A 19,754-nucleotide genomic window follows, 5' to 3' on the forward strand; every position below is an offset into this window, starting at 1 on the left:
AGAAAGCTAAGGGCACAGAAAGTGAAGCTCATCATGTGAGCACACACACGAGATGGGAAGTGGGAAAATTCCTGACACAACCTAACGACCTGAGGCAGAACCAGAGTTTGAGACACAGAAATACAAACATTAAACTAAACTTTTCTATCCAAGCCAGAATATGTGTTTGCCCAAGGTAAAGGCATGCATGTAAGAGCTACAGAGAGGACACTGGCATTAAGGAAAGTTTGCTTCTTTACAATGAACTCATTGTGTCAAACTGCTGAGGCACCCAGCAAGCTGACAAGGGTCCCTTCACCCCTGTGCCCAGGACAGGCTGGCCAAAGGACATCTAGGGTGACAAGCCACAAACAGTCAGCACTAATCTCTTATCCCGGAATAGCCCAAAGAACCCGTCCAACCTGACTGGCTGCCCTTCAGAAACGCCTTTGGAATTCTTTGTTCAGTCCTGCTTGGTTTACACTGGACTGTCTCTCCTGGGACTTCTCTGGTGACCTGATCTCTGGCCACAACAACATCCCCCAAGAGATCTACCAGCCCCCAGATTTACCCAGCAGGCGACACTAATAAGATCCAATGAGAAGAAACGCATTCAAAACAGATGAGAAATGCATTCACACACAAGTCAGAGTTGCCACAAAGTTTCTTCTTCCTCACCACATTCCCCAGGCAGAAAAGAGGTCAAACCGACCTTGAAGGAGAAACGTCCTTTTTTGATCAGTTACCATGGCAACACTAGCCTTGTCTCCCTAGGGCACCTGCCCCTGGGGCTTGCACCTGCCAGCTGGTAGCCAGAGTGGCCCAGCAGCCTTAGTTTCCTGACATTGGGCTCATTTCACCAACAAAGGTGGCTGCAGTGCCAGTTGGCTTCATGATATGGATACCTGCCCACTAAGCATTGGCCTGGACATCGGGGACTTTCACAAAGGCCAGCCAACAGCTGGCAGGCAGGCACCACCAGGTCATTGTCATTCTGGGCTGAATTGGAGACAAAGGCTCTGTCTGTAACATGGTATCACCCCACCCCCCCAACCCCTACCCCCGGTGTTTTATTTTCAGCTCCATGTCCCTTCCTGTGGGAGGACCATGTGGCTGAAGACGCCTTTCTTGGCTTTTTGTTCCTTTAGCATTAACCTGCCTGTGTATGCTGCTGAGGAAAAGCTCCCCTGTCCCATGTCTCATTTTACTGCCAATGAGAAAGTCACCCTCAGCCAGTGGTTCAGATTTGGAGCTGGTAACCCGAAACCACATCAGACTTCCCCACCCTGGCTCCACACCAAGGCCTCGGAGAATTTCTTGTCACATGAGGTTAGTGGAGTTTCACATCCTCTAAAGCAAATCTCTGTTGAAACTCTCGAGTCTCACATGGCTTCAGCTCAAAACAACCACCCCACTCAGCTGCTCCTGAACTGTTTCAAGCATCAAGTCAAGAGACCTGGGTTCTTGTTCAGCTTAGTCTACATGCTGCTGCTGCTGCTGCTAAGTCACTTCAGTCGTGTCCGACTCTGTGCGACCCCATAGACGACAGCCCATCAGGCTCCCCCGTCCCTGGGATTCTCCAGGCAAGAACACTGGAGTGGGTTGCCATTTCCTTCTTCAATGCATGAAAGTGAAAAGTGAAAGTGAAGTCGCTCAGTCGTGTCCGACTCTTAGCGACCCCAGGGACTGCAGCCTATCAGGCTCCTCCATTCATGGGATTTTCCAGGCAAGAGTACTGGAGTGGGGGGGCATTTCCTTCTCCCTGAGCAATCACTGGTCCTCTATCACTTCATATGGAAAATTAAGGGTCAATACAGCTGTCATTAGGGTCCCTTTCAACTCTTCCCTAAAAAAAAAAAAAATTTCATTTTCCCTTTTTCCCTACTACTTTCTAAATACATTGCTAACCTGATTCTCTGAAAATGTGAAAATGAATAGAGATTATTTTAGTTTAAAAAATAAATGGATATATATAAAAATATGGATGAATTTCAAAATTTGAATGAAAGAAGGCTCATGAAAAGTTCTAGGATAGACAAAACTAGTTTACAGTAAAAAGAAATACAGGAGAGTGATAACCTCTAGGAGTGAGGTGGGAGCAGGGAGTCCCTGGAGAGAGGCATGAAGGAACTTTCTGAGGTGAAAGCTATATTTTATATCTGGATAAGGGTTTGGGTCACACAGGTGAAAGCCTTTGTCAAAACTCATAGAATGCTCTTCTTGAGACAAACTGATAGAAGGATAAAGAGATAGGTAATAAAATAATTCTAACAAAATGTTCATTGTAGAATCTAAATGGGCATATAGGTGTTCACTGTGTAATTCATTCACTTTTCTGTATATTTCAAGATCTTCACAATAAAATATTGGGGGTAGGGGAATATGCTATAACAAATTACAAAATTCCCTTCCCACCCACTCTCTCCCTCTTTTTTGACTGTCATCTTTTTTCCCACAAAATGAGTCAGTGGAAATGGCAGTATTTATTGACCTGAGTGGACAAGTCAACAGAGCTCTGTGATGAGTAATTCCTGTATCACTGCCCATGGCCTTCAAGGAAGGAGGACACAAGTCCTGCACATCCAGAGCCCATCCTTCCACCTCACCTTCCACAGCACAATGATCAGAAATGGGATTCCTGTGAGGCTGGCTACCCGCCCACATCAGGGATTGGTCTCTCTTCACCCTGCATGAATCTCTATTCTGATTTTCAATATTCTAACAGCCTTAGAATGAATACATGCCAATTAAGACATTGAATTCCAAATGAAATGGGAACATACATTTTTAGAATCACTCTGGAGGTATGTCAATTACCAAGGGACAAATTACAAACACATCTTTTACTAGACTCACTATGCTGTTGCTGCTGCTACTGCTAAGTTGCTTCAGTCGTGTCCGACTCTGTGCGACCCCAGAGACGGCAGCCCACCAGGCTCCGCCGTCCCTGGGATTCTCCAGGCAAGAATACTGGAGTGGGTTGCCATTTCCTTCTCCAGTGCATGAAAGGGAAAAGTGAAAGTGAAGTCGCTCAGCTGTGTCCGACTCCCAGCGACCCCATGGACTGTAGCCTACCAGGCTCCTCCGTCCATGAGATTTTCCAAGCAAGAGTACTGCAGTGGGGTGCCATCGCCTTCTCCCACTATGCTGCTACCCTACCATAAATAGAAATATCATAAATATGTTCCTGAAACATTGACTTTCTTGACCACTTCCCTTTAAGACTCTCAAAACACATTCTTCTTTGTTCCTTCTCAATTTTATTTCTTCTCCCTGAAAATCTTTAAGCCAGACCCACACAAAAGAGCTTATGTTACTAATGTCTTTGAGGACACCATCGGAGACCTAATCCACAGCTAATTTCTTTGGGGGGAAAGAAATGAAAGGAAATAACAAAATACTAAGAAGGCAGAGTAAATCTATTTCCTCAGGGTAGAATTCATGATTTTTGTCTATTATTCTCATTGGCAAGTTAATAAAATCTGACAGAAATACACATTTATTGAGCACCAGATATGGTCAAGGTCTTGAGTTACCCAAGGGATTAGTTTCTTCACTCCAAATCAGTACATAGTCTAATCCAGTGGAGGATTTCAAATATAAGCTTATACAAAGTTGAACCGTAAAATATTCAGATATTTATTCCATACAGCAGTGGAAAAGGTGTCCAAACTGCATGAACAATGAATCAAGGACTGGATGGTGGAAACTCTGGGAATTTAGGAAAGGACCTAACACCTCTCACAGGAGTAGAGGTCAGAGGTCTTACTTACAAGAATGGGATTTCAGCAATGCCTGGAAGAATAGGTAGGATTTGGGGAATGCAAGAAGGGGAAAGATCACCTTGGGAAGGTAAGATTGGTAATTAAAGGGGCACTTCTGTTCTCAATACTTGAACACCAAAGCATTACTCCAAGCACCATTCCATTTATTTACTTTAAATAAACAAGTAAAGCCATAATATGTCAGATGTTGATTAGCGCCATGGAGAGGAGGTGTCGACTGAAGGGGTAAGGAGGGTAGTTGCTATGTTTTATATTCAAGATGGTCTTGCTGGTAACCTGGGATGAAAGAAATGAGAAGGCAAGTTTTGTGTGTATCTGGAGGAAGCACTTTTCAAGCAGAGAGCCAATAGTGCAAAGACCTGAAGCAGGAAGGGGAGCTACCTGAAACAGCAAGAAAACCAGTGTGGCTACAGCAGAATGGGTGCGGGTACAGTGGAAGGGGATGGTGTCTGAAAAGTGGTTGATGTCAACCATGTGAGGTCTTTTAGAGCAATGGAGGGGCTCTGCTTTGTATGCGAGGTGAGATGGCAAGGTGTGGATGGTGTGGAACCGAGGAGTGACAGGGTCTGATTTCCATTGAAAAGAATCACATGATCTACATGCTGAAAAACAACGGTAGTCTCTTATTGGCTATGACAATAATCCAGGTGAGAGATGATCATGGCTTGAACTATGATGGCAGTGGTAGAGATGGTAAGAAGGAGTAAGATTCTTGGAGGTTCAAGCCATGGGACTTCTTGGTGAATTGGACGTGGGGTATGAGGAAAAGAGAAGAATCCATGACTTTGAGCTTTTCCTCTTGAGCAGCTCTTGGGAAGAATTGATTTTTGCTAAAATGAGAAAGACTATGGGAGTAGTGGATATGGTTTGCAGGGGAGGGGATCATAAATCAGGAATTTAACACCAACTTGTTGGAGTGGAGATGCTTTTTAGATACCCAATTAGTAGATACATCATATTACAGACATCTTATTAGAGATGTGTCTCAAATATGCAGTTGAATATACAATAGAATTCAGAGCTAAAATCCAGCCTGGAGATCCAAATGTTGATGTTGTTAGCATCTGGATGATATTGAAAGCCATGAGATCAAATGAGATCATAGTGAAGGTAGATAAAAAAATAAAAGAGGAGCCTTGAGACACTTCAGTGTTTGGAGGTCTGTGAGATGAGGAGCAACCAGCAAAGAAAGGGGAAGAAGGGACCAACAGAGATACAAAGATCAGAGACCAGTACCCCAAGTTAGGTGAGCTATCAGCAGTATCCAAAGCTGCTGGCTCTGGATGCAAAATGAATTATAATGGGCAAAGCAAAAAGTAGCTGCCTGTGTCTCCTGCTGTGACATCTACGTGCATGCGTGTTCAGTAGCTCAATTGTGGCTGACTCTTTGCAGCCCATGGACTGTAGCCCTCCAAGGCTCCTCTGTCCTTGGGATTCTCCAGGCAAGAATACTGGAGTGGGTTGCCATTTCCTCCTCCAGGGCATCTTCCCAACCCAGGGAGCAAACCCACATCTTCTGCATCCCTATTAAATCCACAGCCTGCTGTTAATAGTAATAACAGAAGAATAGTAATAATTAAGAACTACCGCCTATTGAGCATCAATCAAATGCCAAGGATTGTGCTTTGGCAAATCTTCCATGCCAACTCTGATAGCTAGATAGTGGCTACCTAGGTCACTGTGTTGAGGAGTCTGAGACTGCTTCTTAGCTTAAAGAAAAGGATTGAGTTGCAGGACTTCTCTGGTGGTCCAGAAGTTAAGAATCCACCTTGTCTTGCAGCAGACAGGGGTTCGATCCCTGGTCAAGGAGCTAAGATCCCACATGCCACAGAGCAACTAAGCCTGTGCGCCACGACTCATGAACCCGTGCACTCTGGAGCCTGTGTGCCACAACTAGAGAACCTGTGTGCTGCGATGAAAGATCCCACATGACATTAAAAACAAAAAAGATTTAGTTGCTATTCCTGCCATGGACACTGAGGAATTGGCCTCCTATTTGCCAATTATTCATGATCCCTGTAATAGGACTTTACGTACATTTTCTATAGGGCTCACAACCCTTCAGTGGTGGTGTAATGAACACCATTTTACAAATGCAGGAACTTAGTTCAGGAAAGTTTATTGACTGCCCTTGAGTTGGCACAGCTAGATATGGCAAAGGGGAGACCTGGCCCAGGTCAGCTGGCCTTTGTTCCATGCTGCACAGTTTCCCTCTCCATCCTATCAGAATAGTGCACAGAATTTCAGATTTCCCAAGGTACACCCCTTCTAACTGAAACCTATGACACAGAAAGCATATAATGAAAGATATAAACTTCAAAAGTAATGGTTCCTTCATGCTTATATAGAATATGGTCCAGCTGGATCCATGAACTGATTTAGAGAGATATGTTTGCAAATTTAAGTACAAGAGAAAAAGGAACAAAACATGACACAGGAGTAGTCAAAGTGATTTTAGCAGAAGTTTTTTTCAACTAGGGCAGTTGAAGATGACACAAGTAAGAGCAATCATTAAAATTATGACTATTATTTTGTCTTCATCATTCCCATAGCAACCTAGTAGTATTGCCTGCCAGAAAATAACTCAGTAGGCACCAAGAATTCTCAGCTTCTCTTTTAGCACCAAGCCCTTCCCACAGTCATTTATATTAACATTTGCAAAAGATTTATTTCCCTTTGATTCAAATAATTCCACATTCCCAAGAATATCTGGACTGGAGCATGGCCAGTTGCCTGCAGGGCCTGCAGCCGTCTCCTTGGTCCTGGGTAGCTCCCCGGGTGCGCATGAATGGCTCATTGTTAAAGACAAACCCACTGCAGAAAACACAAAACACAGAAGAGGAATCAGTCTCCTGTTCTGAGGACTAGTCTGGATTTTGAGCAATGAAGCTGAGTGGGCGTGGCGAGCACCTAAGTCTGTTGTGAATCGGTTGTTGTCAGTCAGGCCTCTCAGCAGGCCTAGGGCTCCTCTGAGATGCTGCCCCAGGTCACCATCAACAACTCATCCAGGAGATTCTGAAGCCAGATCCTTCCATGTAGCCATGCAGAAGGCTAGAGCAGACACAAAACTGAAAATCATCTTCATCACCCCTCGGAATCTGTTAAGCACCAACTGTAAGCAGGAGGAAATGCTATTCAGAGAAAAATGGAATGGAGGTCATCTTCCAATGGTGTATATGGCTTGACCCACTGACCAAAAATCCAAGCAAAGTGTGACCTTTAGACTCTTATATGATGGAGACTGGGAACCCATATTTTGCTCTGATTTTTGCTACTGGCTTTCTGCATATATTGTTTTCTCTCTCCCAGCTAATAGCACACTTTGGGGAAAGATCCAACTGCCAAATTCAAAGTCCCTTAAAATCAAAGATTAAAAAGTCCTATAATTTTAGCATTTCTTGGAATTGATCAACCTTTCACTAAATTCAGTTGCAGACTAGATTAACTGCTTTCCTGATGTAGACTTTCTACATTTAGATCATGTTTATTATTTCCGATATATGTATTGATAAACCCCACAATTAATGCTTGATGAGTATAATTTAGTGACCACATGCCTATGGTTCAGATATGGCTATTTTCAAAAAGTTACACCTTCTGATACTTAAAAATTTTCGACTTTTTTACTGTCTTTATTTGAGCTATTTCTTTTTTTAATTCACTTATTTTTAATTGTAGGATAATTGCTTTACAATATTGTGTTAGTTTCTGCCATACATCAACATGAATCCAGCCATAGGTATACATATGTTCCCTTACCTCCTCCTGATTCTCTATCCCACATCTCCCACACCCCCTACCATCCCACCCCCTTAGGTTGTCACAGAGCACCAGGCTAATCTTCCTGTGTTATATAGGAGCTTCCCATTATCTATTTTAAATATGATAATGTATATATTTCAATCCTACTCTCTCAATTCATCCCATCCTCTCCTGCCCCTGCTGTGTCCATAAGTCTGTTCTCTATGTCTGAGTCTCTATTCTTGCCTTGAAAATAGGTTCATCAGTTCCATTTTTCTAAATTCCACATATATGCATTAATATTTGTTTTTCTCTTTCTGACTTACCTCACTCTATAATAGGCTCTAGGTTCATCCACCTCATTAGAACTGAAGACTACCATATTTCAAGATAAAATTTTCATATCACATTACTTCTCCCAGCTCTCAAAAACCCACCAAAACATATCAGGGAAAAGCAATAAAGTGATCCAGAAACAATAGACTAATTCAGCTATGGTCATAATTCATTTATCTACAAAAACAATAGCTATATCTGCTCAAGTGAAAAATACATCTGACTTTATGCCTTGGAGAAAAATAAACCTAACTTGTTAAAACATGCCTCTCTCTTTCAACTGCCCTACTTAACATTCTGCAAATAAGGCGAAGAAAAAAAAAAGCAATATGTAGTCTAAACTTCTACCCTGTGGACATATCTCCATCTTCACTGAGGCCATTAATATATTAAAAACACTGATGAAGGGCTAGTTGTTGGTAAAGTCATTTTTCCCTTGACATTTATTATCAGTAGAAAAGTTTTTCTGTTTTAATACCCACATTCTGGCATATAATTACTGTAATAAAGTCTATTTCACTCTGGGTGACTGCTGCCAGTATTATGAAATCATGGCAATGGTTGTAAAAATAAGGGAGGTCACAACCTTTCCACACACACACACACCCACTCTGCAGCTGATATTAAATAGCTTTGGTGGGAAAATGCAGACCTTTAAACTTTCTCTACCAAACTCAATGCATTCTGTATTTAACTTCTTCTTTAAAACGGTTTGTGTGATAAGAATTCAAAAACTGCGTATGGCCATGGCGGGAGAAAAAGAAGAAGAAGAAGAAACTTATACTTAATTAGTTACTAAGTCCAACTTGGATATAGAACAATAACAACCATTTCTTTGTGCGAACTATTTTTAATGATATGCATTACATGCATTGGCCTGTCTATTGCCCAGACTGTTCCAGCTTCAGTCCAGGTTTACTAGTACGTTGTTGGCAAAGGACTGCATTGGGAAAAGTCTCCATTTCGATGTTTTGCATTTTGATAGGGATAATAATGCCTAACAGCATAAATTCCCTCTAAATCCTTAAACCACCACGATGGCTTCCTGACAACGAGACGGTCAACCTCGAAGTACATCAGACACTGTACAAACAGCCTCCTTACACCCCCAGCAGTACTCAATATTTTTATTCACCCTCTCTGGGCTTAACCTGCTCAAATATTTTAATCCAATTGCTTTCAACTATTCTCTTACATAACTGTTGGGTGTAATTTTTCTCTATTCAAGTCAAGCTAATTCAGGATCATAATAAGGACAGATAGGCCCAGAAGGAGTATCTTGTGCATTTTTAAAAAATTTTCCATATGGAATAGGAATTTCTTTAGGGAGGATCTAAGGAAACACTGATTTTAAAAGTAGAATTTTGGCTTTCCAAATTAAAATAACCTTGAGTAAAGATACTGCTTGGAAGATCAGAAGATCAGGATCTCTCTTTGCCCTTGGAATGGGAAATCCCTAGAATCCGTTGTCTTTCAAAGCAACAAAGAGAATATGGATGCAAGTAGAATGTTGCAGAACAGGTGTGTTAGACCAACAAGAGAGTACCAACGGAGCACCACACAGAGAAAGCCAACGCTGGGACTGTCCCTTACCCCCGCTTCAATCAGAGTTCTGCTGTCATCTACTTTATTTCCTGGCCTTATGCATCAGGTTTTGTTTAGGGAGGAAAAGACCTATAATAACCACACTGGAAAACAGTTTGAGGCCTGCTCACACTTTGACCAGCAATTCTGCTCCTAGATAAGTCTCCTGGAGAAATTTGTACCCATGTGCCCAGACTGCATGTCTAGGAATGTTCATAGCACTATTGAACGTTCACAGCACATACGGAGTCATAATGGCTCCAAACCAGAAGCAACTCGTGTCCATCCTTAGGACAGTGGATTGATACATTGTGGTGAACTCAAACAATGGAAAACTATACAGCAGTAGAAATTAATAAACCAGAGATTTGTGCCAAAACATGGATGAAACTTGTCAACATAAGGCTGTATGAAAAAGGCAAGACACAAAATAAAACACATAGAATTATTCCATTTATGTAAAATTTTTAAACCAGCCATATTAATCTATATTAAAGATACACATACAGGCAATAAAACTTAGGAAGAAGCAAATAAATGATTTTCACAAAAGTCTGAAGACTATTTCCTTTGTAGGATGAGATAAGGTTGTAATCACAACTCAAGATGGGAACTACAGGAAACTTCTAGGATGATAATAATGCTTTGTTTCTCATTCTTCAGAATTTTTCTATATGGATATTTTATCTTTTACTTCAAAATTGAAAAAAAAAAAAAAAAAACCCCACCACTCCTAAAAAAGAGAAGTTTGAAAATTCACTTCTTCATGGCAAAGATAAAAACCTGGATGTCAGGGAGATTAAGCCAATTGCCCATTTTTTCTGACACCTAATGTTCAGCTCAGTCATGGAGCCTCTCCTCTAGTGCTTTGGGCAGGGGAATATATATTCTGAAATCTCGGAGGGCCTGTCATTGCCGCATTCGTTTCTTCAGTCCAGTTTGCAAACTGGCCCACTCCTTTCCCTCCCTCAATATCTCTCCTTGTGGGTCCACAGCCAACGTCCACCTCTGAGCCCACCGGACAGATGTGTACACGATACGTGAATTCACAGATAGATACACACACCCACTGTACCTTGTACCCTCTCTTAGGTCTACCAGGCATGACAATATTTCATATTTAATCTATAACCTAAAACCTATCATACTTTGCATGTTACAGATATCTAAAACCAAAATAAAGCTTGTTAACTACTAATATTAAATCTAATGCATCTATAGATACTTTTCAAACTGTTAGTCATTCAGTTGTGTCCTTCTCTGTGGGATCCCATGGACTGTAGCCTGCTAGATTCCTCTGTGCATGGAATTCTCCAAGCAAGAAAACTGGAGTGGATTGACATTTCCTTTTCCAGGGGATCTTCCCAACCCAGGGATCGAAACTGGGTCTCCTGCACTGCAAGCAGATTCTTGTACCATCCAAGCCACTGCTTTTCAAGCATCCCTCCAATAAACTATGGGAGGGACAGTGCAAGCTGTAGACTTGCCATTTGAGGATTCTCTTCCTGAACTACTTCAGAGCTGCACAGAATACACTACTTTTATAATGGAGTTTTAAAACAATCTTTATTATCCCCTTTCTTTCTAAAAAACAATCAGTTGCTGAAAAAACATTAAGCCAGAAATTTTTTAGAAAGTAAAATTGTGAGTTAAGAAGTTCTAGGGAAGGCATTGCATACAGATACAAATAATAAGATGATTTTAAAGCTTACACAGGAGTCTATTACTAAATTTCTTCAAGTCAGTGGTATTATTGGATGTTTTTTCATATTTAAAGATTTATTTTCGTACAGCAGTGGGAGCAGTTTTAGGCTCACAGCAAAACTGAGAGGAAGATGCAGAGATTTCCCATATACTTCCTGTTCCTACAAAAGTGTATCCTTCCCCATTATCAACACCTCCCCATACACAAAAGTGTTATGTTTGTTACAACTGATAAACCTCCATTGGCACATTATCACCCAAAGCCCATAGCTTATATTAGGGTCCACTCTTGGTGTTGTACAGTCTATGGGTTTGGACAAGTATGTAATGACATGTATTCATCATTATAGCATCACACAGAGTCTTTGCAGTGCCCTAAATATCCTTTGTGATCCACCCATTTATCCCTCCCCTTTCCTTTAACCCCTAGTAATCACTGACCTTTTTATAGTCTCCTTAGTTTTGCCTTTTCTAGAACAGTATATAGTTGGAATCAAACAGTACACAGCTCTTTTCAGATTGGTTTCTTTCACTTAGTTATATTCATTTCAATTTCTATCATGTTTTTTCATGGCTTGATAGCTCATTTCTTTTTAGCACTGAATAATATTCTGTTGACTGGATATACTTCGGTTTATTCATTCATTTACTGAAGGATATCTTAGTTGCTTCTAAGTTTTGGCAGTTATGAATAAAGCTGCTATAAACACCCATATGTAGATTTTTGTGAGGACATATGTTTTCAAATCATGGAGTTAATGCCAAAGAGTACAACTGCTGAATTGTATGGGAAGAGCATGTTTGGTTCAAAAAAGAAAAAAAAAACAAAACACCAAACTGTCTTCCAAAGTGACTGTACCATTTTGCATTGAACCAAAAACTTCAGATTTGACAAGGTAAATGTAGAAAAGCGAAGCTTTATCTCAAACATGAGGAATTCTAAGAGAATTCTCCTAAATACCAGAACTACAGAAAAAGCTAAAAATCCAAGATAGACAATCCCACCAAGCAGAGCAAAAGTACAGAAGGGAAGAGCAGGTAAAAACACAGGCAACAAAAGAAAAATATTACATAAGAAAAACCAAATAAAGGGGTTGAGTTCTTAGCCTATGAACGACTGTCCTCCAAATAAACTTGCTGTCATTCTCAAAGAAGCCCTATGCAAGTCGCAGTCTTCCAGTCATGGTTAAATAAGAAGGAGCTATCGTTTCAAGAAGAACTGGCCATGGGGGAAAAAAACGCTTTTGTCAGAAGAAAGGCAGTATTTCCAATCTTGCACCTTATCAGTAGAAGGACAATGTAACCAAAGACATCTGAAGAAGCCAAATCCTCTGTGTGTCATTCTGGTATCATGCCAGCAGCAGATAAAGCAAAACAAGAGGGGTGATTGTTTTTTGTTGTTTTTTTTTTCTTTGAAACAACCCCATGCACAAAGATTTGGTTTCCACCTTCAGTAGGATGAACTCATTTAGTTAAGATTCCGGACCATACCACTTCTTGAAAAGTAATTCTCAGGGAATTTGCTCTCTGGTTCTCCAGTCTGTGCCTGACAGTACAATCCCCATCCTTTATCATGCTGCTCCAGCCCAACAGCCCATGGTGAGAATTGGCTTGAATTCCTAGGACCTATCTCTCGTTTGAACTCATTGTCACAGAGCACTGCACAGGGGCTTCACCAGTCCCCAAGCAGGCATGGTTTGTTTCCCCACCCAGATTCAAATGTCATGGAAGACAGACTTGTGCTTTCTTAGGCATTCCCTACCACAGTGCTGAGCTCACAACAGGGGCTCAAACCTTCCCCAGTGGTTCATCACTCCATGCAGTCTTCCCATCTGTAGCTCAAAATCACCAGAATTAAATTCCCTTACAGCACCACCCATCATGGTAGTCTGGCTTCCTCGACCTCTGTTCCTTCAGTGCCTTCTCTTTCTCTGTTTTACTTTAAAAGCAGATGGTAGACAGAAATAAAAATCACATCCAAGTCTGTGAGTGCGCATTTTAGGAAAACAACAGCTCTCAACACGAGGATACAGAGCACATCACCACTAAACTTTAACATACTCTGATGGTAACACAGCTCATAAATGGTGGTAAAAACCTGGGCAGGATCACTGTGAACAACAAAGCAAATCAAGGAACAGATTGAAGCTTTCATAGTAATCTGGAATTAGACTCTCAAAGCTTTCAGTAGTACTGTTTATTCTGCTATAATGGGATATGTAGATTCCTAAAAATAACCTGGTTTGTCAAAAATTGTGATATTAAAAAAACTGAATTTGTGGAAGGGGAAGATATGGAGATTAGGATTAAAGTTTCAGTCACAGCAACCAACAGTGGAGAAATTTTACAATTATAAGTAAATATTATTATCTTAACCTAAAATGTATATATCCATTGATCAAAGATGACAACCCACACCCAAATGTTTCATTCCACATACTCAGGAATTTCTCATTCTTCTCCATGTTCTTTAACTTTTATTTTGAATTCTGTGTGTTGAGCTCCTAGTCTTCGGTCAAAGAACAAAGGAATATAAACCAAATGGCAGAACAACTCAACAAGGAGATACACAGCAGCATCTTCTCAGGCTTTGCAGGACCATAACTTGTCTCCCCCTTCTTGCGGTCCTAGTCCCTCAATCACCCACTATAATCAAAGGTAGTTGCATAATGCAACAATGCTCCTTGATTAATAAAATACCTCATATCTAATTTCCATTATGAAAACTCCTAATGTAGGAAAAATGATTGAACGCCAGGTTCAAAATTAAATTGGGGCTTTTCACATCAATCACTGGCTTCCTGGGGCCATATCCATGATGCTTCTACAAGGAGTCTATGGCCATAAAGAGAGCCTTGCATGCATGCATGCTCAGTCTCTTCAGTCATGTCTGACTTTTTGCAACCCTATGGACTGTAGCCTATCAGGCTCCTCTGTCCATGGGATTCTTCAGGGAAGAATACTAGAGTGGGTTGCCAGGCTGTCCTCCAGGGGATCTTCCCAGCCTGGGGATCGAACTCATATCTGCCTGCAACTCCTGAAATGCAGGTGAATACTTTACCCAATCAGCCACCTGGGAAGCCTGACATTAGCCTTCAGTTCAGTTCAGTTTAGTTCAGTCGCTCGGTCATGTCCGACTCTTTGTGACCTGATGAACTGCAGCACGCCAGGCTTCCCTGTCCATCACCAACTCCCGGAGTCTACCCAAACTCACGTCCATGGAGTCAGTGATGCCATCCGACCATCTCATCCTCTGTCGTCCCCTTCTCCTCCTGCCCTCAATCTTTCCCAGCATCAGGTTCTTTTCAAATGAGTCAGCTCTTCACATCAGGTGGCCAAAGTATTGGAGTTTCAGCTTCAACATCAGTCCTTCCAATGAACACCCAGGACTGATCTCCTTTAGGATGGACTGGATGGATCTCCTTGCAGTCCAAGGGACTCTCAAGAGTCTTCTCTAACACCACAGTTCAAAAGCATCAATTCTTCGGCACTCAGCTTTCTTTATAGTCCAACTCTCACATCCATGCATGACTAATGGAAAAACCATAGCCTTGACTAGACGGACCTTTGTTGACAAAGTAATGTCTCTGTTTTTTCATATGCTGTCTAGGTTGGTCATAACTTTCCTTCCAAGGAGTAAGCGTCTTTTAATTCCATGGCTGCAATCACCATCTGCAGTGATTTTGGAGCCCAGAAAAATAAAGTCAGCCACTTTTTCCACTGTTTCCCATCTATTTGCCATGAAGTGATGGGACCAGATGCCATGATCTTAGTTTTCTGAATGTTGAGCTTTAAGCCAACTTTTTCACTCTCCTCTTTCACTTTCATCAAGAGGCTCTTCAGTTCTTCCTCGCTTTCGGCCATAAGGGTGGTGTCACCTGCATATCTGAGGTTATTGATATTTCTCCCAGCAATCTTGATTCCAGCTTGTGTTTCTTCTAGCCCAGCATTTCTCATGATGTACTCTGCATATAAGTTAAATAAGCAGGGTGACAATAGACAGCCTTGACGTACTCCTTTTCCTATTTGGAACCAGTCTGTTGTTCCATGTCCAGTTCTAACTGTTGCTTCCTGATCTGCCTACAGGTTTCTCAAGAGGCAGGTCAGGTGGTATGGTATTCCCATCTCTTGAAGAATTTTCCACAGTTTATTGTGATCCACACAATCAAAGGCTTTGGCATAGTCAATAAAGCAGAAATAGATGTTTTTCTGGAACTCTCTTGCTTTTTTGATGATCCAGTGGATGTTGGCAATTTGATCTCTGGTTTCTCTTCCTTTTCTAAATCCAGCTTGAACATCTGGAAGTTCATGGTTCATGTATTGCTGAAGCCCGGCATGGAGAATTTTAAGCATTACTTTACTAGCATGTGAGATGAGTGCAATTGTGCAGTAGTTTGAGCATTCTTTGGCATTGCCTTTCTTTGGGGTTGGAATGAAAACTGACCTTTTTCAGTTCTATGGCCACTGCTGAGTTTTCCAGATTTGTTGGCATATTGAGTGCAGCACTTTCACAGCATCATCTTCCAGGATTTGAAATAGCTCAACTGGAATTCCATCACCTCCACTAGCTTTGTTCATAGTGATGCTTCCTAAGGTGCACTTGACTTCATATTCCAGGATGTCTGGCTCTAGGTGAGGAGTCACACCATGGTGATTATCTGGGTCGTGAAGATCTCTTTTGTACAGTTCTTCTGTGTATTCTTGCCACCTCTTCTTAATATCTTTTGCTTCTGCTAGGTCCATACCATTTCTGTCCTTTATTGAGCCCATCTTTCAGATCATGAACTCCTTATTGCCAAATTCAGACTGAAATTGAAGAAAGTAGGGAAAACCACTAGACCATTCAGGTATGACCTAAATCAAATCCCTTATGATTATACAGTGGAAGTGACAAATAGATTTAAGGAACTAGATCTGACAGACAGAGTGCCTGATGAACTATGGATGGAGGTTCATGAAGTTATACAGGAGACAGGAATCAAGACCATCCCCAAGAAAAAGAAATGCAAAAAAGCAAAATGGCTGTCTGAGGAGGCCTTACAAATAGCTGTGAAAAGAAGAGAAGTGAAAAGCAAAGGAGAAATGGAAAGATACACCCATTTGAATGCAGAGTTCCAAAGAATAGCAAGGAGAGATAAGAAAGCCTTCCTCAGTGATCAGTGCAAAGAAATAGAGGAAAACAATAGAATGGGAAAGACTAGAGATCTCTTCAAGATAATTAGAGATACCAAGGGAACATTTCATGCAAAGATGGGCTCAGTAAAGGACATTAGCCTTACCCATTCTTAATGAGCCCCTCCAGATTCACTTTTCCCTAGCAATGCAGGAAAAATGGTTATTGCACAATAAACAAAATCCAAAAATCTAGTAGAAAAGGCCAGGTGTGTCTCCTTAAGGTATAGGCACCTCTCCACAACAAGAATGATTTTGGAGGTAAGACTGAAGGGGCCTGTAGCCATACCTCCAGGGTAACTCTTCATGTCCTACGTCTCACTGGGATATGGTTTTTTAAAAGAATGTCATCAACAGTGAAAACTAGCAGATTCCTGAGGAAGGTGGAAATAAATATGTATTAGGGAAAAAAAAGTCATCTGGATTGTCTTCTACAGAATCCACCAAATCCATCCTAGATGAATGGGTGAAGAGTCCCACTTTCATGTCATCTAATTAAGTCCATTAATCCCATCTGGTCCTAACATATCAGTTTGAGCTTATTTGGGATTTTGACTAAAAAGGTTATATAAATTTTTGATTAACTCATTCTAAGTTATTGTGAGACCCTGGGAAAGTCAAACCTGGCTGCTAAGTGCTCTATCTGGATAATATAATCCATCCCCACACTTTAAAGGAAGAGTTCAAAAGCCCCATTTCACAGATAAAGAAACCAAGGGTTAGGGAAGTTAAGGACTTTGCTCAAGAACATGTGCCTGGTAAACTTAGTAGAATCAGGATCAAACCCAGACCCTCTGATACACCCATATAGGCTTAACCACTACCTTACACTGCCTTTCCTGGATAAGCCACAAGAACGAAGGGTAGAAAAGATGATTGGTGATTAGCTGGTGTCCATATCACATCCCCGGGGGCTGGGGGGCTACAGTCCATAGGTCCGCAAAGAGTCAGAGGTGACTAAAGCCACTTAGCACACACACAGCCTTCTTTATGACCCAGCTCTCACATTCATGCATGACTACTGGAAAAAAACCCATAGCTTTGACCAAATGGACCTTTGTCAGCATAATGATGTCTTTGCTTTTTAATACACTGTCTAGTTTTATCATAGCTTTCCTTCCAAGGAGGAGGGAATGGCAAACCACTCCAGTATTCTTGCCACGAGAACCCCTTGAACAGTATGATAAAGCAAAAAAAAAATTTGTGTTAAATTATCCAAAAAGCAGTTCTGGTCCTCATGTTGTCATATGCTGCCCTTTTATACAATCCAGACAAGTCTTGAAGCTTAATTGACAAATTCTCTTCATCCAAGTAAAACTTTTTAAGGCCAAGCCCTTTCTAATTATGTGACTTTAAGGGGCATATCTATGACCCTATTGGTGACAGTCCCCCTAAATTCCCGAGGGTATGTCTGTAGAAGGAGCAGGGACAGGATGAGAAGAGACACAATGTTCATCTAATCCAACCCTGTTTTCACAAATGAGAAAAGCAAATTGCTCAGAGAGTTTTTGGGCTGTTCACCATGCCCCTCAGCCACTAAGAACTGGAAGAATAGCCCAGTTGCCCACACTGCACTGCCTTCTCCACAAAAAGCCAACCACTGACAAAACCCAGCCTGAAAAATCCTTCATGGTCCCTGTCTCCTGTTGCTCTAGAATCAATATGGGATACTGCCTTGTGCAAATATCATAAAGACTCCCATTCTGCCTGTATACACAGTAATGAAAAAGCCATAGTCCCTCAGAAACATACCATACAGTCAATGGCATACTCATATATAGTAATCATAGGTTTGCAGAGTTTTAGAGCTGGAAGAGGACTGCTGGATGGTTATACATTGCTAGGTGTCATTAAATTGGAAAAACTATGTATTTCTCAAAATAACTAGAATATTATTTCTTTTTTTTCATTTCTCCAAATGTTTTATTTTTCCAGAGAGCAATAAAAATAATTAAGATTTATTGTGTGATTACTATGCTAACTGCCTTAACTGTATTACATATTCCCTACATTGTAGGTACAATTATCACCCCCTTTAACCCTGATAAGTGTCAGTCGCTCAGTCATGTCCGACTCTCTGCAACCCTATGACTGTAGCCCACCAGGCTCCTCTGTCCATGGAATTCTCTAGGCAAGAATACTGAAGTAGGTTGCCATTCCCTTCTCCAGGGGATCTTCCCAATCCAGAGATTGAACCTGGACCTCCTGCATTGCAGGCAGATTCCTTACCATCTGAGCCACCAGGGAAGGCCCTTAACCCTGATAGCTGCAGAATAATAAGTTAATATTCAAAAAAATAAAACCTGTGTATGCAGTTCCTCACATAACAAGACATCATAAATATTTTTTAGAGGTCTGTGACAGTGATGTTATTTTGATTTAAGACTTATTTTCATTACACTGATTATTACAGGGGAAAGTTATTTATTTGTTTGTTATAATAAAATACACATAACATAAAACTTACCATCATCACAAATTTTAAATGTGCTGTTTAGTAAATTATATTCATATTGTTGTGCAACCCATTCCAGAACTATTTCATCTTGCAAAACTGAAACTCTGTACCTACTAAACAACTCCCCACTTACCCCTCCCCCAGTCTTTGGCGATCACCATTCTACTTTCTGTTTGTACGACTCTGACCACTTTAGATACCTCAGATAAGTGGAACCATGCAGTACTTGTCTTTTTGTGACTGGCTCGTTTCATGTACCGTCACGTCCTCAAGGTTCATCCAGGTTGTAGCATGTCAGAATTCCTTCCTTTTTATAGCTGAGTAACGTTCCATTTTAAGTATACAACACACACTGTTTATCCACTCACCTGTTATGGACACATGGATTGATTCTACCTCTTGGCTACTATGAATAACATTTCTATGAACATAGAGGGTACTAGCAAATTGCTCTGAAGTAAAATAAACTGGTTACATTTTGTAGTGTTAATTCCCCCTCGTAGTGATACATTTGTGTGCTCAAGAAAAGCGAACATCAGTCTCTCTTATCCAGTTATTTACATTTGGAATAAGTTTAGCCTTTTGGCCAGTCATGATTGGGTGTAACCATTCATCTCATCACTCAGAGATGAAGAAATAGGCTCACGGAGGGCTGGCCTTGCAAGACTCATTTTACAAAGTGGTGATAAAGTTCTTTAGGGAGATAATATAAGCATAGTGATTATAAATATAAGTCTGGCATCAGAACTCCAATTCTATCATTTACCATCTGTGTGACCTTCAAAAAGTTACCTAACTTCTCTAAGCTTCAGTTCCTAGTCTCTAAAACAGAAGCAGTGATAATAATAATAGTCCTTGTCTCCTACGGTCAAGGTAAGAAATAAATGAAATAATCATGTAAAGAATTCAGTGTAGTGTCTGGCATGCAGTAAGTTCTCAAGAGTTGTCAGCCTTTATTCTGTGGTTGTAGGTCACCAATCCCAACCCCTTCATTA

The 19,754-nt window shown here is 41.0% G+C and overlaps 1 protein-coding gene across 19 annotated transcripts in view; it reads right to left on the bottom strand.

The window, feature by feature from the left end:
• LOC145516574 (uncharacterized) overlaps positions 1 to 19,754 on the bottom strand; it is a 291,214-nt gene that overhangs the window by 216,560 nt on the left and 54,900 nt on the right. The window contains exons 10-11 of one of the 19 annotated variants that reach the window (XR_014061488.1): positions 6,675 to 6,876; positions 6,205 to 6,578 (exon numbers count right to left, since the gene is read on the bottom strand). The exons of 16 other annotated variants lie outside the window; for them this stretch is intronic. Coding sequence is in view for 1 of the 3 variants with exons in the window: in XM_081517909.1 (XP_081374035.1) it covers positions 6,349 to 6,578 (230 nt within the window). In the remaining 2 variants the exon portion in view is untranslated. Of the gene's footprint in view, positions 1 to 6,204; positions 6,579 to 6,674; positions 6,877 to 19,754 lie in introns of those variants that run through there. 2 more of the 19 variants (XR_014061502.1, XM_081517909.1) reach the window with 2 other exon arrangements.

Source organism: Giraffa tippelskirchi, chromosome 8, assembly GCF_054371585.1.
Source record: "Giraffa tippelskirchi isolate mGirTip1 chromosome 8, T2T-mGirTip1v1.2.pri, whole genome shotgun sequence".
Lineage (NCBI taxonomy): Eukaryota > Metazoa > Chordata > Mammalia > Artiodactyla > Giraffidae > Giraffa > Giraffa tippelskirchi.